The following is a 21640-nucleotide window of genomic DNA, read 5'->3' on the forward strand; positions in this document are numbered from 1 at the left end:
CTTTCCCCACAGTCTATACCTATCTCTGCCCATTGCTAATCTAAACATAATCGGATTGTGGTCACTATCGCCAAAGTGCTCACCTGCCTCCAAATCTAACATATGGCTGGGTTCATTCCCCAGTACCAAACCTAATATGGCATCACCCCTTGTTGGCCTGTCTCCATACTGTGTCAGAAAACCTTCCTGCACACATTGAACAAAAATTGACCCATCTAAACTACTTGAACTATAGGATTCCCAGTCAATATTGGGGAAGTTAAAGTCTCCCATAACAACTACCCTGTTACTCTCGCTCCTACTGAAAATCATCTTTGCTATCCTTTCCTCTACATTCCTGGAACAATTTGGAGGCCTATAGAAAATTCCCAAGAGGATGACCTCTCCTTTCCTGTTTCTAACCTCAGCACAAACTACCTCAGTGGATGAGTCCTCAAACATTACCCCATTTTCTGTAATACTATGATTAACAATGCCACACTACCGTCTTTCCTACCATCTTCTCTATCCTTGCTGAAATATCTACATCCCGGAATCTGCAATAACCATTTCTGTCTCTCCTTGAGCACTATCTCTGAAATGGCCACAACATCGAAATTCCAGGTACTAACCCATGCTGCAAGTTCACCCACCTTATTCCAGATGCTCCTGGCATTGAAGTACACACATTTCAAACCAACATCCTGATTGCCGGTGCCCTCTTGTGACCTTGTAAACCTGACCCTGACCTCACTACCCTCAACCTCCTGTACACTGGAACTACAATTCAAGTTCTCATCCCCCTGCTGCATTAGTTTAAACCCACCTGATGCTCTGATATGTAGGTACACATTGACTAGCAGTGAACAATGTAAATCTCATTTCCTGTGAATCCTCCCTATTCAAATATCCATCCAGATGGCTTTTAAATCTTAAACCTATGCCCTCTATTTCTGGGCTCCTCCACCCTGGGACAAAGACTTTGGCTGTTCACTCTATCAATGTCCTTCATGATTTTATAAACCTCTATAAGGTCACCCCTCAGCCTCTGATGCTCCTGGGAAAATAGCTCCAACCTATTCAGCATCTTCCTATGACTCAAACCCTCCAGTCCTGGCAACATCCTTGAAAGTTTTTTCTGCACCCTCTCAAGTTTAAGAATATTTTTCTTGTAAAAGGGCAACCAGAATTGTAAACAGTATTCTAAAGTGACCTCACCAATGCCCTGTACAGCCATAACATGATGCTCCAACTCCTATACTCAACGCACCGACCAATGAAGGCGAATGTGACAAATGTGTTCTTCACCATCCTGTCTACCTGAGATTCCACTTTCAAGGAACTTATGCACCTGCACCCCTAGATCCCTTTGTTCAGCAACACTGGGCCTTGTTAGGATTTAGAATGTGTTGCCTGGGAAAGTGGTGCAGATGGATTCCATAGGAGGTTTCGAAGTGTTAAAGTTAGGGGCTGCAGTGATAGGGCTGGAGACTAGGACTAGCTAGGTAGATCTTTCGGGAATGATGGGTTGAATGGCCTCCTTCTGTACTATAAAATTCTATGATTCTATCCTCAGCAGTGACATAAGGTGGGCAAAGGAGAGGGAATGAGGAGCAGTGAGTTAATTTGTGGCACGTTTGTAGTATATGATATACTGCAAAGACAATGTTACCTGGGCATGTCAGAGCATCAGTGCTACAGAAAACTGCACCCATCCTGGCTGATATCACAGACTTTTGCCCTCATTGCGGAAGATGTCACACCTCTCAGTACCACTTGCTAGGCCCTGCAATGATGGCAATCATTGTGACTTGAACTTATTCATCTTTGGTATCTTTCAAGGACCTTATTGGCATCTCAAGTGTCAGCACATCACAGAATCCACAGGTTACTGAACCCCCATTTGTGAAACCTGAGCAATGTACACAATGTTAAACTGATGAGACCACACAGACATAAAGTACAGTGGGATTTGTTTCCATCATCAACTGTGCCCATGCAGCTCTCATGGCAGTGACAGAGTAGCCAACAAGATTCAGCAACAAGAAAGATTTTCATTTCCTCAGTATGTAGAATTCGGTGACAACAACAAGAACTTCCTGCATCTTTGCACTCAATGTTCCAGCCGCTGCCACGGCAGTTTCCTCCTATGGCAGTCCTAGATGCTGCAGCTCCTCATTCTACCCTCCTCCAAACTCTCTGGATAGGTCCTAAGAGACATTGGCTTGATGAAATGGCTTATGACTCATTTTACATGATAAAGTCACAGAAATGTCACAACCAAAGCCATCTGCTCACAAGTACAACCGTTAAGCAAGCTATTAGGCTTCTGAAGTGGTGACCAGTGCCTGGATCAATCATTAAGGGTCTGCTGCAAAGAGTCTCTCAATTTGTAATGGTTTAACTCACTGTCCACTACATGGCTCTCCCAGGAGGTGTGGTCCTTCAAGATGTCTTGGCCTTGGACTGACAGGGCTTACAGAAGGAAAGCAAGGAGGAAATTGAGGAGAAGATAAAGGAGCAAAATTAAGCTGCAGAGCCAAAAGGTCCTGCAGGAAAGTGGCTGGGACAAGTGTAGGACTGAAAGGTCTCATCAGGATACTGTCAACATTAGGGAACATCTCATCCAGGCAACTTTAGCTGAGTCCTTCCAACCAGAAGGACCGTGTGCCTCTGTACTCACCTTGAATAGCTTATGAAAACATTTCCATTGATACAGGCTGGAGTAGATCCACTGTCATTACTGTGATGCAGATATATACAATGGTTCCACTGTCCTCCTTTTGAAGAACTTTGTTTCACCACTTCAATCTTCTCTATGAACTTCATAATAAAGGATGGAAATTCGTTCATCTGGATTCACGTGAATATTTACAGAGCGGTCAGAAAGTAACAAAATGGCCACTTACAAATGAAGTAAACCCTAGTGTCCCACTCAGTGCTCTGCCTGACCTGGTCTCAGGTCTCAGCCAGCTCTGCATGATGCTTCCCTGTCTTGTACGAGATGGAGACAATCTGGTAGTTTATGCTTGTTTGCAGCTGAGATAGAGCTGGCAGGTAGCACATATCTATATCGTAGTAGCACAATTGGGACACCTACAGAGGTTGCTGCACTGGCAATAAATGCCCTATGGTATGAATAGTCTTTTAGTCAGAAGGACCCAAGAGGCTGATGATGGTGATGGCATCCTATTAGTAGAAGCACTCTCATTTTTCTCCATGACTGCGGCAAGGCACTCTCCAGAATGTTGGAGAGGAGCACAAATTGGGGCACGGCAAACATCCATTTCATACATATTTACTCCATCAGCAAAATAGATCCAAGCATGTTACAGTGCATTGCATGCATTTTATGCACATTAATGTGCTGTTCCTTTATCCACTATAAATACTGCCCCAAATGGCTCTCCATAATATTAACAACTCTCCTAAGTTCATGCATTCCAAACCTGATCTATAGTGCTTTACACTGTTGTTTAAGGGTGCAAGGAACTGAAAAGGTTCATACTGAGGACTGCCTTAAACACAATCTGCTATGTTGTTGTCATATGGACTTGTGTGTAGAACAGGTTAAGATCCTGAAGGCATAACAATTAACATCGAGTCCTCCTCAATTTCTTTTACAATGTCTTCATATCACTGTAACCAGTAATTAATTGAGACTATTCAATTAACTACTTTAATATTAATTAATAATTATTCAATATAAGAGCCTCTTCTAGTTAAACTAGTAAGTGATACTAGACCCTGCAGATTTCTACATATCAAGAGGATGGCAACAGTAAAGCTAGCCTATGATGAGGTGCACACTTGATTTTGTGCATATACAACATGGTGAGCTTTCTTGAGCCTAGAATCATGAAGAAGAAACTAGAGACAATGGTGAAAGCATTTCAGACCGAGCAAGAGACACATTGCAGATTAGTGAGAGAAGAAGAATTAATTTCTTCAAAGAAGACACAGATTGCATGGCATGTTGGTGGTCTGCAGGAACAGTAACAACTCAGGGTTCAGCTGGACAGCAAATGGGCATTGGAGTGTCTGAGAAAAATGAAAATCCCTGGTGGGCAAGGGAAATCTTTACAAAATGATGTTGTAATGCACGCTGGGAGTATGAGAAATATGTAAAGGACTTAGAGTTCAGGTCAAGTGTCACCATTTGGCAGGTGGTCCTTCCAGAAACACAATATGCATTGATTGAGGATTTTTGTATGCATTTTCAGTTACATCCGCTTGTGAGAGATTTTCAGATTATACCCTTGGTCTGATAGTGGTTACAGAAGTAGATGATAAATCTCTGCTCTGTGTTCTGAATAAGGAAGAATCAGCAAGGATCCCTCCAATAATGTAGAGATTTGAACTCTGTCTCAAGGAGTTCATTTACAAAATAGCATATGTACAGAGAAACTCATAGACAATGGTGGATGTACTCTCCAAAATCATGGTCAACAGCCTTACCAGTCACAATATTTAGTTTGTACCTGAAATTGAGTTATATACTCAGTTCATGGTTACATAGTGGTCAGTAAAATACAACTGGCTGAAGCAAATATGGCAGAAGCAGAAGGGGTACCAGGAATATCTCATGATCCATTGTTATTTGTGTCAAAGTTTGGTCAGATAAAAGGCCCAGTGGGTTGGCCATTAAATTGTATTTTGAGCACAATTGTGGATGACTTATTAGTATATGATAAATAACTGATAATTCTAGCTTTCCTTCAGGAGCATGTCCTAGACAAGCCTCATCAGAGACATTTGGGGATGACCAAGTGTAGACCCAGAACTTGGTCAGCAGTATGATGGTCTGGGATTTTCAAAATATTAACAATCTCACTGCTGACTGATAAACATGTGCTATTCACAGACCAGAACAACAAGAGCTACTGCTGGGTCCTGTATTCTCTACCAGGTCATGGGAATGTGTGCGCAGGAGTCTATTTGCTTTCAATGGGAAGGCATTACAAATCAGCATAGATAGTATATCATTCAGTTAAAGGGAGTCAAATGAAGGAACTGTAGGAATCACATTGAATTGTCCACCATTACTTGCTGAATCAAACCCAATGAGGAACTTGATAATGTAAAGATCTACAGGCATTGCACTGTTAGGAAATGAATCAAAACTACAATCCAGAGATCTATAACTCTTCCAAAACTGAAGAGAACACAGTCTAGCAGAATAACAAACCTTTCAGATTATCTGAGTTTGTGAAGGTAGAGGCTTGAGCAGAGACAGGGTAGTGTCAAATGCAACTATTTTCAAAAATAATTAACACTAATAATGAAAGAAAAAGCTTGGGGAATGGTGGGAGACAACACACCTACTTCAGAGTGACATGCAGAATCTGTTTACTGCACATAAGGCACATACAAGCTGATTCGACACCTCATTAACAATTCAAGATCCCCTTATTGCCTCAGGAAGCTCTGACATGTGGGTACACATTGCTCACTGCTAGTCAATGTAAATCTCATTTCCTGTGCATCCTTCGGCTCTGTATTTGCCGCAGCTGAACATGGTTGTATCTATCCTCCATCCTCTGAGGAGTACTGCCTACTGTGTCTTTTTCTCTTCCCTCCTCCTACTTAATGACATTGAGTGCCACTCTTTCTAAGTGCAATGATGACCCATCAAAGCGATTGTATCGACATTAGTGAGGGTGTACTGAAAACATGCAACAGTGATGTCGCTCACATTTCCAAACCTATGAAAGCATGAGAAATAATCTTTGACTCCGGAAAGCGTGGTAGTGCTGACGCCTCCCAATACAACCAAATCTTTGACATAAAAACCGAAAGAACTGCGGATGCTGTAAATCAGAAATAAAAACAGAAGTTGCTGGAAAAGCTCAGCAGGTCTGGCAGCAACTGTGAAGAGAAATCAAAGTTAATATTTTGGTCCGGTGACCCTTCCTCAGAATGGAGGACCTTTCTGAGGAAGGGTCATCAGATCAGAAATGTTAACTCTGATTTCTCTTCACAGATGCTGCCAGACCTGCTGAGCTTTTGCAAATCTTTGACATGCCTCAATAAAAGGAAGTATTTATGTTACACATGAAGGTGTTGTTTTTGCATAATAGCAATAATTTTTTAAAAATTAACTAATTAGGCAAAATTAAAATGACTATTTGTAGCCAGAAATGCCACATCTGTCTCCACTGGGATCTTGTACCAGACTACTTCTGATACACCAAAAAATTATCAGATTGGGCAAAACTGAATGCAATCTTCAGCATTAACGTTTTCAAAACCACTACCTTAAAACAAATTCACAAGCTCTGATGACTTTGGTCTCCCCAGGAACACAGTCCTGACAATAGGTTCCCGACTGCAGAGGCAAAATATGCTGTGGTGAAATACTGGTGATGATTGTAACCATGTGTACTCAGCAGAAATCAAATGGATGGTCAGTAAAAATCCTCCATGTTACTTGTTCACCCTGTTAGATTTTCATCTGTTCCAAAGACTGGTGAAAGTCAATAAACTTTAACTTCTCAACAGGACATATGTGCAAAGAGCTTAAACTCTTAACACCTCATTAATTATTTTAAACACTGATAACATTTAGCTTGAATTAGAGTTAAATTATTACAATGGTCATTTAATACTGTACCCTTTATCCCATTCATCCATGCCCCTCTCACCTGTCCCTGTCATCCCAATGTACCTCTCTCAAATCCCCCTCCCTCATACCCTCCATGCCCCCTTACACCTCTTGTTTGTCTCATCCCCTTGTACCTTATAATCCTTATGCTCCACACTCCCTTGTCCCTCACAATCCCTTGATGGGAGGAGGTGGGGAATAAACAGTATAAGTGCTCTGTAATCAAGGTACGCACTAACATTTAGAGTACAAACACGTAATAATATGACTGGATAATACAATCACATGTATTAGTTTGAATATCATTGGATAATACTATGTGTATTAACTTGAAATGTGAACTATGCAAATGCAAATTTGGTAGAGATGGGGTGAGTACATGTGTAACCTTTTGTTTGGAAATTATTATTAGTAGGAAGATTCAATTAAAAACTTGTTATCTGTAAAAATGGCATAAAACCTATGATAAAGGTTTGCCCATTTTGGATATGTACTTTTCCCATGCATGTATGAATAAATGGTTAAACAAAGGAACCTGAGTCTCAGTTCTGAGGAAAGGTCACTCGACCTGAAACGTTAACTCTGATTTCTTTCTGCAGATACTCCCAGACTTGCTGAGCTTTTCCAGCAATTTCTGTTTTTGGAACTAAAGTCTTGTGGTAGAGGGAGAAGAGGGTTATATTCAGTCTTTCAGCCCCATCTTTCACACCTTCCCATCCACATTTTCATCTCATGCCTCTGTCCCTTTCAGCGCCGCCTCCATCTCAGCCCACCTCTCTCACCGTTACATTTCCCTCATGGGCTTGTGTCCTTCTCACTCTTACGTCCCTCACTTCCCTTGTCCGTTACAATCCCGTGTTCTTTTCACTCTTATTTTATTCACAATTTCCTGTCTCTCACTGTATTAGATTAGATTAGATTACTTACAATGTGGAAACAGGACCAACAAGTCCACAACGACCTGCCGAAGCGCAACCCATCCAGACCCGTTCCCCTACATTTACCCCTTCACCTAACACTACGGGCAATTTAGCGTGGCCAATTCACCTAACCTGCACATTTTTGGATTGTGGGAGGAAACCCACGCAGACACGGGGAGAATGTGCAAACTCCACACAGAGAGTCACCTGTGGCGGGAATTGAACCCGGGTCTCTGGCGCTGTGAGGCAGCAGTGCTAACCACTGTGCCACCATGTTGCATTGCGTGACCTTCTTTCCCTCAAACTTTGTCAAAAGGAATCGCAATGAATCCTCAAATTGGGTGGTTCCCTCAGGTGATGAAATTAAAATTGGCCGTACTGACAAAGAAATACTAGTAATGGACTATCAAGTTATGTGAAACCTTCAAGATGCCATGTCTCTAACATAGATATAAATTTTAAATATTACTTGCTTACTTACTTGTTGTACAGGACAATGTCTGGGAGCCAAATGTCAGAAGAAGGCAATCTGATCTTTTTAGTACCACCATAGTCTTCTGGTTTCCAACGCAGTCTCATATCAACCCATTGCTAAAGAAGAAGCATTTTATAAATGTTACTTTAAAAGAACCTACAACTTAAACACAGCTTTTTAAATGAAATACTGCATTTTAGTACAAATCTAGTTAAACATTTAATAGAAAGGTTTCAATAATATTAAATTACAGACTTGTGCAAATAAAAACAATTGTTCCACTTTGTTACCTGTTTCAGGCGCACATTTGTTTCCACAATTTGATTTACTTCATCCTAATGGAACAATAGTAGAACTTCAGTCAAGACAAGCAAGAGGGTTGATAAAAAGTTAATTTTAGACTCATGTACCATTCTATAACTATTAACATTAAAAGGTGAATCAAAACCTATAACTTCTACACATAATGTTGAAAATACGATAACATTTATTTCAAGCAGGAAATGTTCACATTTGCACAATATTTATTAAAATGTAAACTTCCTTCCATAACACCTAATGTTATACCTACAATTCTGTAGCATTTGACTATACCATATTTTTTCTAACCGTATAGTGAATTTTATGCATTTAATTGTTTTACTGTTTACAATGCCAGGTGTTACAGTTAGGCAAAATGCATGCATTGACTGTGATGTTATTTCAAGAGGCAAAGCAAAACAGCTCTTGACTGTTGCATCCCATGATTCTCAAGTCAAATTTACTATCAGGTGCTTGACAGAAATTGTATTGCTTGTTGTTAACGCTAAGATAATAAATGATTATCTTTTAAAGATAAATGTGTTCTAATCCAATTTTACAGTACTTGGCCCATTCCCTGGGTGCCTTGGCATTGCATGTACACATCAAAATACTTCTTAAATGTTATGAGAGGTTCTGACTCTACCACTCTTACTGGCAATGTGTTCCAGATTCCTACCACTGTCTGGTCAATCTTCTTTTCCTCACATCCCCTCTAAATCCTTACCCCTTACCTTAAATCTATGCCCCTGACAATTGATTCTGCCACCAAGGATACACGTTCCTTTCTATCTATGCCATTCATAATTTTATATATCTCAATCATGTTCCCCCTTCCGTTCCCAAAGCTGCAATGAAAACAACTCCAATCTGTCCAATCTCTCTTCATAACAAAAACGTTCCAGCCCAGGCAACATCCTGGTAAATCGCCTCTTCCCCTTCACCAGTGCAATCACATCCTTTCTATAATAGATTCCAGAACTACGCACAATACTCTAGCTGTGGCCAAAGTATGAAGTTCCAGAGTAACCTCCCTGCTCTTAAACTCTGTACTTTGGTTAATAAAGGCAAGTACTCAATATGCCTTTTTAACCATTTTACCTATCGATTCTGCTACCTTAAGAGATTGGCGGACATTCTCACCAAGGTCCCTCTGATCCTCAGTGCTTCCCAGAGTACTATTATTCATCATGTATTCCTGTACCTTGTTTGTTCTGCCCATGTGCATAGCTTCACATTTATCCAAATTGAATTCCATTTGCCACTGACAAGCTCATCTGACTACCCTATCCATATCCTCCTGTAATATAACTCTTTTCATATCTTGCACCAACTTACTAATCAAGCCACCTACCTTCAAGGCTAAATCATTTATACATACCACAAACAGCAAATACCCAAATGTTGATCCCTGAGAGGCTCCACCAGACACAGGCTCCAGCCATAAAAACACCCCATCACCATCACCCTTTGCTTCCTGCTACTTAGTCAATTCTGGATCCAATTTGCCAAATTCCTTTGGATTCCTTTGATTCTTACCTTTTGCTATTAATGCTATGTGTGCACCTTAGCAAAAGTCTTGCTGAAGTCCAAGTAGACTGAGTTAGTTGCTTTTCCCTTACCTATACACAGGTCACCTCTTCAAAAATTTCATTTGAAAATTAAAAATGATACACTAAAACACATAAGCCATGAACTAGATATTCATGACAGTATGCATACAAGATGTGTGCAGTGAAACCATCAGTCCAATGTGCTTTAGAACAGTATGCTTTACCAAAGTAGTGACAAGGTACCCTGCGCTTGCAATTGCATTGAAAAAGGTGTGTGGATATCAAAATGATCACATCGAACATGCTCTGAAATTGAACTGCATTATTTCAGGTAGCCATGGTAATCTTTCTAACGTCAGTCAGGTGGCAATGCAGGTAAACATTTATCAAATTTCCAACACACATAATTGGAGAATTGTGGAATTCATCACCTTTGTTACCACAACAAAGCAACTAGTTATGGCCTAGCAATTTGTATGAGATTTCTGCCTTTCCCCAGATCCAGGGAAAATTAATATGCTGCTTTTTTGATCTTGTACAATTAATAATCTCAAATTCATCGATCTGAATAGCTTCCACACCCTGATTGTGACAACAAATAAAATAATTTTCACATCAATATGAGACTTACCAAGCGTTCTTCCACTTACTGAGAGAAATATCAAACAATGGGGGACCACTGCTGTCAAATCCTACTACAGCTCTGATGATTCCATTCAGATAGCAGGGGAATTCAAATGAGGCTCGCATCACCACTAAAATATACAGGACATGAACACTTCAATCTCAAAGAAGTGCTTCACTAGGTTAAATGGGCTTTGCAGTACTTTGAGCTTGTGTGCCATATAGTTATTCTGTGGTGTATCACAATCCTAAGAAGATGGATCCCAGTTGCTTGCTAGATAGGAGTACTTAGAGGAAAACATCAGGATGGCCATCACTGCCAAATTTTGGTGGAGCTGTAAAATACTCCATTCATACTTTTAATGAAGAAAACTTTTCCCTGATAAAATTCAAGTGAAGAACATAAACTATAACTTCACTCCTGTTGTGTACCACACATCTTTGCAAATTGGTCTTGGAGCCTATATGTAGATGTGATGATTTATCAAATATTTTTCATTTCAGGCAAGTACAATCATGTTCTAAATTCTATAAATCTGAAATAGCAGACAGCCCTCTACCTAAATTTCTGCTGATAAAATGGCAAATCCTCTGTGCCCAGCTGTCCAGCTCTCTCATGTTCTGCATACCATCCAGCGCCCGATTCTCCCATGCATTATTTCATTTTACCTGATTGAACTAGAGAGTGACATCAAGGATGCAAGTGACACAGGGATGTGCTGAACTGAATTTTAGCAAAGCAGCATGAAGTAAGATGTAGATTCAGAGAAGTTATGAGTAGTTTAACCTTTCCTTCATCATCATCCTTACAGTCTGTAGGAGGAAGCAATATCTCTCCTGCTCCTTTCTTGCTTGTTAGTATTTTCTTCTTGCTCATTATTTGCAGATTTGCCCCCATTTGCAGTAATCTATCCACAGGAAATTAAGAGTTAAAATGAAAAACAAGTGATCATCACCCCTTGGGATTTAGGAGACAGAGAACAACCCAGGTGCTTGTCATTGTTTTCTACTTTCAGGTTCCTGCAACCGTGTGGATGTGCAGCTATTACGTCCTCCCCTGATCTCATGGTGTCCCATAGAATGGGCAAGGTACCTCCCACTCAGGTTTCCTAGTTTGATTTTCGCAACAGGTCAGTTACTAGAGGGCATAGGTTTAGGATGAGAGGGGAAAGATTTAAAAGGGACCTAAGGGGGACCTTTTTCATGCAGAGGGTGGTGCGTGTATGGAATGAGATGCCAGAGGAAGTGGTGGAGAGTGGTACAATTATAAAACTTAAATGGGATCTGGATGTGTATAGGAAGGGTTTAGAGGGATATGGGCCAAGTGCTGACAAATAGGACCAGATTAGTTTAGGATATCTAGTTGGCACAGACAAGTTGGACCAAAAGGTCTGGTTCTGTGCTGTACATCTCTATGACTCTATGATTCTATCCCAGTGCTTCCATTCATGCCCTGCCTCTAACAGCTGGTACGCTCATACTTCTCCAATAAAATTAAGTAAATTAGGTAATAGGCAACAATTAAGCCAGACTCTCATTGACACTGGACTGACTGAACTAAATTTTACGTTTTGGAGTGGTAATAATGGTAGACTTCTTCCTGCCCCTCCAACTCTGCTCTAACCTTGACATACATCCCAGGAGTTCAAATTCTTAATGATGTTAGGTGTGTTCCAGCATGATTCCTGCATACTATAGAGGAATTTGTTCAATTATATTAGGCAATGTGGTAGTAGGGGCATCCACTGCATCATCAGTCTGGCAGAATAACAATTAAAATGGGAGTAGATCTAACAGCAATGCTGCACTGCCAGCACAAAGGTCTCAAAGAGAGACATTAGCATTAAATATCGATAGACTTTCCTCAGAATTTATCTATTTTGTTGTACAAGTGTTGTACTGTTTCTCTAGTGGTTCCACAGGTCACCCAAGTTATGACAAAAGATCAAGAGACTCCAATGGAATTTGCCTCCTTCACAGTTCCAACCACTGACAGTTGACAACAAATCCAATAGCTTGTAAACTTAGCTCGGAAACCTAATATGATTGTAAAGGTGTATGACATCATTCTAACTTAGTTTCAGGTCCATTCTGCTGGGTTTGTTTCCTATTTTGTTGTGCTCTTAATTTTAATACTAGTTTTAAGCAGGTTAAGTACTGCAGTAAGAGGATTGTTTGTAAGAAGTGTGGTCAAGGGGAATCCGGTAAATGTGGAGAATTATCTTTTTTCTTAAATAGAGAAGTGTATTTGGTTCATACCACATTGATGAGCTGAATGAGCTGCAGTCCCACTGTGACGTTAACTGACTGATCGTGGCTCTCCACTGGACGAATCACCTTGTTATAGTTTTCAAATAATTTAGCCACCAATTTCGTCTCATGTTCAGAACCCAGCACCAGTCCTGAGAAAACACGACATAAAAATGGGTTTTGCAAGGTTTCTACCATCACTGAACACCTGGAGCCCTCTTTGAAACCACACCAGCTCAAGTATAAAAACTGATCCATTAAAATTGTAAATTTAACATCACTATTATACACCATTTTCTTTCTCCATATTTTCTCCTGTTACTGCAACTTACTTATTCCTCATTCCATTTAAAAAAAAATTAAGTGAGATGCTAGTCTTTGGTCAATTGTGTTTGTTGATGTACTCTGAAATGGGCTAGCAGTAGGTGAGCACCCGACATTGATATTTCCCAATCGCTCTCGTGTCAAAATAGCACTTGGATTTTAGTTTGAATTGATCTCAGTGTCTAATCCGCAGTAGTAGGGTTATGGATTTCCACTCAGATTCTATTGCTCAGTATCTTTAACAGGGCAATTATATGTGACTGCAGTCATTTAGATCAATTATTAGTTGGGAGTCAAATTCAACATCTACAACTAATGTTCCCCAATTTCCCCTTGCAGCTTTAACCCGAAGATAATCTGAATCCCCAAATGGAAATCGTGGAAACTGTAGTTACGCCGTTTATTTGAGCTTTCTAACCGGTGTCTAGAAACGTTATATCACTTCAAGATTATGTTATCCAAACGGTGGCGTTTTACAATATTTAGAAGATTTCTTTTAAACAAGCAGAGATGTTTTAATTGTCCACCAAATAGCGTTCTAACACTGTCTTAACATGCTGTTGATGTCATTTAATTCTGAGCTCTGCCAAGTTCATCGATATAGGTTATGAACATTGCGTTTCTTTGCATATTTTATATTTTAAGTAAGTGCTAAAAGCAGATCGAAAATGTAACTAATAATTTAAAATTCTTGCAGCTTAATGTTAACATCGCACAGGCTTTCAATATAAATTTGAAAATGATTGTAACGAACATTTGTACATAATATTTTTTCTATAAATTTTTTACAGAGAAGCAGTATATTTTCATTTGCTGGAATATTTTTAGCACCACATGCATGAAGAATTATAGGGGCACATTACCCCACATGTCAGGTATTTGAAAAATCTCAAACAGCTGCACTGTATCCACCAAGGTATTTGCGATTGTAATTACATGCTTATAAAAGCATTCTAACTTTTGTGTCAGCGATCATACCAAGTTTGAAGAACAAAATCTATAGAAGTTCCAAAGTCAATGATCTTAACTGCCATATTTACAAACAAGGATAAGGAACAAAGTGATTTGAATGTAATTAAATAAAAGGGAGCATAACCTTACATACAACCTCTATTAATTCACGCTGGCTTTTCTTTGTTTGGATAATATATGACTACTTCAGTGAATCGAGGAGTTGACAGATTTAGCCCATTCCTTTTTTTAAAAAAAGGTTCTAAACCCGCTGAAGGTAACAGGCCGTCCTAGCCCATTCCAAGGTTATTGCTGTTGCCGTGATTGAACTACTATTTCCGCTGTGTAATGCTGATCCCGCAACACTCCTGACCGACAGCCGCACTCCAGAAAGTGACCTTGGCTAAATATTCCTCATTCCAAAACCCTGAGCCAAAAATCAGACCATTCCGATACAACAGTCGCCCCCGAAATTCAACCTTTCATAAACGTATTCACCAAAAGTCGGGGAAATATTTCCTGCATCTTAGTCAGAACTTCACATAAACTTCGCAATTTGTAATACTGGAAATTGATATTCGGTTCGTATTGGGATATAGAGATGCTTATCACAGAAAAGGAGGAATAAAACCAACCCACAGCACTGTTCTTTTCCGCCAAATAGTCTAACTAAATTGTACAGAACTATAGCCTTTTATATCAAACAGCGAAGACACTGGGTAATTCTCAATTCAACAAAATTAACTGGCGGAGTCGAAGACCTACCTTCAAAAGATAATAAAAGGATCATCAATGCGAAGTGCAGATCTATGCACGGAGTCATTCTCAACTTGCCAGTTGGACAATTCACCTTTCAATCCACTCTATCTCTTGTAACACTTTACAGTACTTGGAGATTTGCTGGCTCTTCTGGATTTCTGAGTATTGACTAACAGTCCTTTGTTAGTGAAGAGTGGAGTTGGGAATGCTGCGTTTACAACTGTCCATTCCCCCTCGACTCTGCTCTTATGGCACCTGTCTAGTGACAGCTGATAGCAGGAGGCTGGGGAGTCAAAACACACCACCACATCCTGTTTATTTCTATCTTTTTCATGTACTGAGATATGGACATCATTGGCGACACCAGCATTTATTGTCCATTCCCTTTTTGAACTACTGCATTTCTTCCACAATGTTCTCGTTGTTTAATATAAGATGCAATAGTTTTGTACAGTTTAATTAGACAATTGGCAGAGAAGTGCAGTGCTGTGGGTTGGTTTTATTCCTTTTTTTCAGTGATAAGTGTTTCTATATCATAAGTATGAACTGAATATCAATTTACTTATCTTACAAATTATGATGCAGTAAATATTCCAACTAATAATACGCTTGTTTATGAAATATTGAATTTCCCAACTGTTGTGTCAGAATGGTCTGACCTTTGGCTCAGGGTTTGGAATGGAGTTCCAAGATTTTGACCTAGCAACAAAGGAGAAATGACAATGTGTCTCCAAGTAAGTAAGATGGAGGGGAGCTTGCTGCTGGTGGTATTCTCATCCATCTCTTGACCTTGTTTTCTGGAACCTAGATAGATTTGGAAGTTGTTGAGAAAACCTTGGGAAGTTATTGAAATGTGTCTTATAGGTGAAGCAGGGGTTGATTTTGCTCAGATGTCTGGACAGTTGATTTGTGATACCAACAGGATGGGCTCGATCCCTACATGGGCTGAAGTTACCATGAATGACTCTCCCTCTGAAAATCTCTCCTCACCAGAGGTATGGTGGTCCTCAAGTTAAATTACCACTCATCTCCCTCTATGGTGACGACTTGATAGCATTTGAACACACTATTGGCATTGTATGCCAGTGTGAAGGCTGTGAATATTTAATGTGATGGATGGGCAAACAGAAGAAGACTGTTAGCTCAGTGAACTGTCTAGCTGTAGAATGGTGCTAACAACACCATCCCTTACTGGCTGAGGTGACCATGAAGGCCTCATCCCTTGCCTGAGGCAGGTGGACACACAGGTTAAATCAACACCAGTTGTCGTGCTATAATGAAAGTGTAATTTTACTTTGGTCTGAATGGTGTTAAGCTTTGTTAGAATTGCTCAATGTCCTATGATAAAACAATGTTTTAGATAAATGTTTTTACATTGTGATGTGACAATGCTAGTCCTTTAACAAGGTTATGCTGTCTTGGCTTGTAAAAGTAGTGATTTCTAAAAGTCTAGGTTTGAAGGCCTTTAGAGCCAGTTTGATTATTGCTAACAGATATTGCCTCAGAAAAAGGCTTTCAAGTTTTAAAAACGCACTTGTACAATGAAAGGGGAGTGGCCAGTTCTCCCAGCTCACTTTTTTTCTCTAGTTGGTTTAGTTTTTAACAAACAATCATTGTGAAGCTGCTGGATCCAAAACAAAAGGTCCATGCTGATCCTTAGTCTCTCTGTCATCTCTCCTGGAAGCACCTGTGTTTGGTTTTTACCTTTCTTTGCCAAGGGGTATTTACGGGGATTATTGAAAGTATTTGGAACTGCATCATTAATTTGGGATAATCTGTTGGTTTTTGGATAGGTTATGTTATTATATATTTTGTTCTCTTTTGTTTGTATTTTATTCAATTATCTTGTAAATAAATTCTGTTTTGTTTAAAACTAAGTGGTTTGACCAGCTGAATCATTCCTAGAATATCCACAATGCACCCTGCTTAAAACAACTAGCAAAGTTAGGGTCTAGGCTACATTTTTGAAAAAGGCACCTTAAAGGTTTGAGAGCAAACTATCTGAGGAAATACTAAAACAAAGTTATGAACACAAAAACAGAATGTTTAACATGCACATTATTATTTGTAATGTAAGTAACCTAGCAATTTGTGGTGAGGAACCCACAAGCTGCAAGTTACCCTAAGTTTCAGGACAGTCTGTGTTGCTCTACAGTTAGTTTCATGGGAACAGCAGCTTGCTGTTGACCACTCCATGCATGTCAAGAAATTTCTGCTTTTATACCTTAATGACAACTTTGAATGTTATAATATCCTTGTAACATTTCCCATCTCTGGTATATCAGCTACTAACCACTTGCTAGGTGATGTCCTTCATATACTCAGACTTCCTTAATGTAGGTAAATTAAGGAAGAGAAGCTGGCACACTGCAACTGGGAGAGATAGGTCACTGGAGGGGGTGCTAGGAATGCAGCAAGGTATGATAGAATTGGGAACTGCTGGTTGAGTGTTTTGGACTTGAGAACATTCTGTGTATTGGGTATCAGGGCTATGGCACTGTAAAGAGGCATCATCAGTTAACACCATACCTTTGCACAAACTCTAAGTTCACTTTCTCACAATGTGTGGCAAATAGCAAGGATCACAGAAGAATCCACTTCCTTCATAGTATCAACAACAGGAATCTTTTTAATTCTGTTATGATCCCAGGCAGAATCACCAAATTTCTATTATGGTCTGTCCAAAAATCAGCAGTAGCTATTTTTAAAGTTGATAAAGTGCGAAACCCAAGGGGCTTACTTAGAGAATAAAGTGACAAAGTTCCATACTTTTGAACAAACAACAATAAGCTTCACAATATAATGTTGAAACAATGATAAAACCTACAATCGATACATTACTTACATTCTAATAGCCAGAATTATTTTGCCAAATATGTGGAATATTCTGTAAAGAACATTCCATAGCGAACATTTGGATGAATCCCATGGATTTCTCAGCAATTCCCCCAGATGTTGATGGCATATTGTCACCAAATCTCATTAAACTTCATAAGGGATTAAGTTCTTCACCATTGTCAATATAGTCTTGAAAATGTCTGAAGAGAGCTTTTTGGTCATGGAGTGCCTTAACAACTACTCCAATTCTGGTCAGTCACCATCCTTCCCTAAGTATATAGTCCTCTGGACTGTAGTACTTAATCATGAGCATAACTCTAGCACTTCAATAGCAGTAAGCTTCACCAAACTAAAACTGACCCTCGTATTTTTTTCCTGATGAATAACTTTGCTCAGTTTTTCACCTCCCTTCCTCAGCTGTAATGAGCTATAAGGGCCCCACAGCTACCCTGAGTCCTCAGTAAACATGGTTTTTTAACTCTTTTAACCCTAACCCTGACTCAATGCATGATATCCCTGAGTCCACACTACACACAGGCTCTGGACATCAGTTACCTTTAGCTGCATAGTTAATAACAACTCTGCCAAATAATAATGTCTGCTTCTGCTCTTAAATAATAACAAAAGAAAATGCTGGAGATACTGAACAGGTCTGGCAGCATCTGCAGAGAGAGAACAGAGTTAACATTTTGTGTTCAAAAATTTCTTCAGAACTTGGTTGAGCTTAGATCTCATCCATTGGTTGTGGGATTATTCAGCTCTATCACATGTTGTCCTGCTGTTTGCCGTGCAAGAATGCATATGTTGTAATTTCATCAGATTGAAACCTCATTTATAAATATGCCTACTGCTACTCCTGGCATGGTCTCCTGCACACTTCATTGATTGATCTACCAGCTTGATGATAATTGTATATTGTGGAATATGCAAGCTATGAGGTTACAGGTTGTGATTGCATACACATTTTTTTTGCTGATAGCCCACAGCCCTTTATGTTTGCCCAGTTTGAAATTTCTGGATCTAAACAAAGCCTGTCCCATCTATCACAATGGAGGTACTACACAACATGATGGAGGGTATCTCAGTATGAAGAGGTGGAGCGTGGTAATCAGTGTGAGGTTCCTTGTCCATGTTTGACCTGATGCCATGAGATTTCACGGGGTCCAAAGCTAATGATGAGGACATCCAGGGTAATTCCATCCCAAATACATATCTCGTTCTGTCACCTCTGCTGTGGACTGAACATCCAGGGAAATATTGTCTGTACAATTCTGTGAGTATGACTATGTCAGGCTGCTGATTGACTAGACTGTGAGACAGCTCATCCAATTTTGGATCATGGAGGACTTTGTAAGATCAACTGGACTGAGAGTGTGGTGTCAATTCCATTGCCTAGATCAATGGTGGGAGGACCATCAAGTTTATGAGATAGTATCCTTACAGTGTGGAAACAGGCCTTTTGGCCCAACAAATCCATACTGACTGTCCAAAGAGTATCCCACCCAGACCCATTCCACTACCCTATTACTTTACATTTCGCCCAACTAATGCACCTAACCTACACATCCCTGAACACTATGGACAATTTAGCATGGCCAATTCACCTGACCTGCACATCTTTAGATTGTGGGAGGAAACTGGAGCACCTGGAGAAAACTATGCAAAACTCCCCAGAGACAGTTGCCTGGTGCTATGAGGCAGTGCTAATCACTGAACCACCATGCTGTTCATTCTTGACTTGAGAGATTGTAACAGTTTTGAGACAAATAAGTGGCCTAGGCTGTTTAGAAGGCATTCTGGATCAGTGGTGCTGGAAGAGCACAGCAGTTCAGGCAGCATCCAACGAGCAGCGAAATCGACGTTTCAGGCAAAAGCCCTTCATCAGGAATAAAGGCAGAGAGACTGAAGCGTGGAGAGATAAGCTTGGGGAGGTTGGGGGTGGGGAGAGAGTAGCATAGAGTACAATGGGTGAGTGGGGGAGGAGATGAAGGTAATAGGTCAGGGAGGAAAGGGTGGAGTGGATAGGTGGAAAAGGAGCTAGGCAGGTCGGACAAGTCCAGACAAGTCATGGTGACAGTGCTGAGCTGGAAGGTTGAAACTAGGATGAGGTGGGGGAAGGGGAAATGAGGAAACTGTTGAAGTCCACATTGATGCCCTGGGGTTGAAGTGTTCCAAGGTGGAAGATGAGGCGTTCTTCCTCCAGGCATCTGGTGGTGAGGGAGCAGCAGTGAAGGAGGCCCAGGACCTCCATGTCCTTGGCAGAGTGGGAGGGGGAGTTGAAATGTTGGGCCACGGGGCGGTGTGGTTGATTGGTGCGGTTTCCTAAAGCGTTCTGCTAGGAGGCGCCCAGTCTCCCCAATGTAGAGGAGATCGCATCGGGAGCAACGGATACAATAAATGATATGAGTGGATGTGCAGGTAAAACTTTGATGGATGTGGAAGGCTCCTTTAGGGCCTTGGATAAAGGTGAGGGAGGAGGTGTGGGCACAAGTTTTACAGTTCCTGTGGTGGCAGGGGAAAGTGCCAGGATGGGAGGGTGGGTTGTAGGGGGGGCGTGGACCTGACCAGGTAATCATGGAGGGAACGGTCTTTGCGGAAGGCGGAAAGGGGTGGGGAGGGAAATATATCCCTGGTGGTGGGGTCTTTTTGGAGGTGGCAGATGATTTGGTTTATGCAAAGGTTTTAGGGTGGAAGGTGAGCACCAGGGGCATTCTGTCCTTGTTACGGTTGGAGAGGTGGGGTCTGAGGGCGGAGGTGCAGGATGTGGATGAGATGCGTTGGAGGGCATCTTTAACCACGTGGGAAGGGAAATTGCAGTCTCTAAAGAAGGAGGCCATCTGGTGTGTTCTGTGTTGGAACTGGTCCTCCTGGGACCAGATACGGCGGAGGCGGAGGAATTGGGAAAACGGGATGGCATTTTTGCAAGAGGTAGGGTGGGAAGAGGTGTAATCCAGGTAGCTGTGGGAGTCGGTGGGTTTGTAGTGTCATTGTCAAGTCGGTCATCATTAATGGAGATGGAGAGGTCCAGGAACGGGAGGGAGGTGTCAGAAATGGTCCAGGTAAATTTAAGGTCAGGGTGGAATGTGTTGGTGAAGTTGATGAATTGCTCAACCTCCTCACGGGAGCACGAGGTGGCGTCAATACAGTCATCAATGTAGCGGAGGAAGAGGTGGGGAGTGGTGCTGATGTAATTACAGAAGATCAACTATTCTACATAGCCAACAAAGAGACAGGCATAGCTGGGGCCCATACGTGAGCCCATGGCTACCCCCTTGGTCTGGAGGAAGTGGGAGGATTCAAAGGAGAAATTGTTATGGGTGAGGACCAGTTCGGCCAAACGAATGAGAGTGTCAGTGGAAGGGTACTGTTGGGGACATCTGGAGAGGAAATGTTGACATCCAAATCATTTATATAAATTATGAAAAGCAGTGAACCCAGCACCGAACTCTGTGGCACAGCGCTGGTCACAGGCCTCCAGTCTGAAAAACAATCCTCCACCAAGACCCTCTGTCTTCCATCTTTGAGCCAGTTCTGTATCCAAATGGCTAGTTCTCCCTACATTCCATATGATCTAACCTTGCTAATCAGCTTACCGTGAGGAACCTTGTCAAACACCTTACTGAATGCCATATAGATCATGTCCATCCCTCAGCCCTCATCAATCCTCTTCGTTACTTCATCATAGAACTCAATCAGTTTAGTGAGACACAATTTCCCATGCACAAAGCCATGTTGATTATGTCTAATCAGCCCTTACCTTTCCAAATGCATGTAAATGCTGTGTCTCAGGATTCCCTCCAACAACTTGGCCACCACTGATATCAGGTTCATGGATCTATAGTATGCCTTACCAATGGCACCACGTTAGCCAACCTCCAGTCTTCTGGCATCTCACCTGTCGATGATATAAATTTCTCGGCAAGGTTCCCAGGAATCAGTTCCCTAGCTTCTCACACAGTTCTATGGTACTTCTGATCAAGTCCAGAGATTTATTCACCTTTATGTATTTTATGATGTCCAGCATTACCTCCTCTAACATATGGACATTTTTAAAGATGTTGTT

At 40.9% G+C, this 21640-nt stretch overlaps 1 protein-coding gene across 2 annotated transcripts in view; it reads right to left on the reverse strand.

The window, feature by feature from the left end:
- Positions 1–15000, reverse strand: part of chrna1 (cholinergic receptor, nicotinic, alpha 1 (muscle)) — a 28489-nt gene extending 13489 nt beyond the window's left edge. The window contains exons 1-4 of one of the 2 annotated variants that reach the window (XM_060827929.1): positions 14746–15000; positions 12715–12857; positions 8269–8313; positions 7985–8094 (exon numbers count right to left, since the gene is read on the reverse strand). In XM_060827929.1, the coding sequence (XP_060683912.1) occupies positions 7985–8094; positions 8269–8313; positions 12715–12857; positions 14746–14803 (356 nt within the window). In that variant the 5' untranslated portion in view covers positions 14804–15000. The remainder of the gene's footprint in view (positions 1–7984; positions 8095–8268; positions 8314–12714; positions 12858–14745) is intronic. The other variant, XM_060827930.1, reaches the window with a different exon arrangement.
- Between the last annotated feature and the right edge of the window lie 6640 nt (positions 15001–21640).

Source organism: Hemiscyllium ocellatum, chromosome 7 (assembly GCF_020745735.1).
Source record: "Hemiscyllium ocellatum isolate sHemOce1 chromosome 7, sHemOce1.pat.X.cur, whole genome shotgun sequence".
Classification (NCBI taxonomy): domain Eukaryota; kingdom Metazoa; phylum Chordata; class Chondrichthyes; order Orectolobiformes; family Hemiscylliidae; genus Hemiscyllium; species Hemiscyllium ocellatum.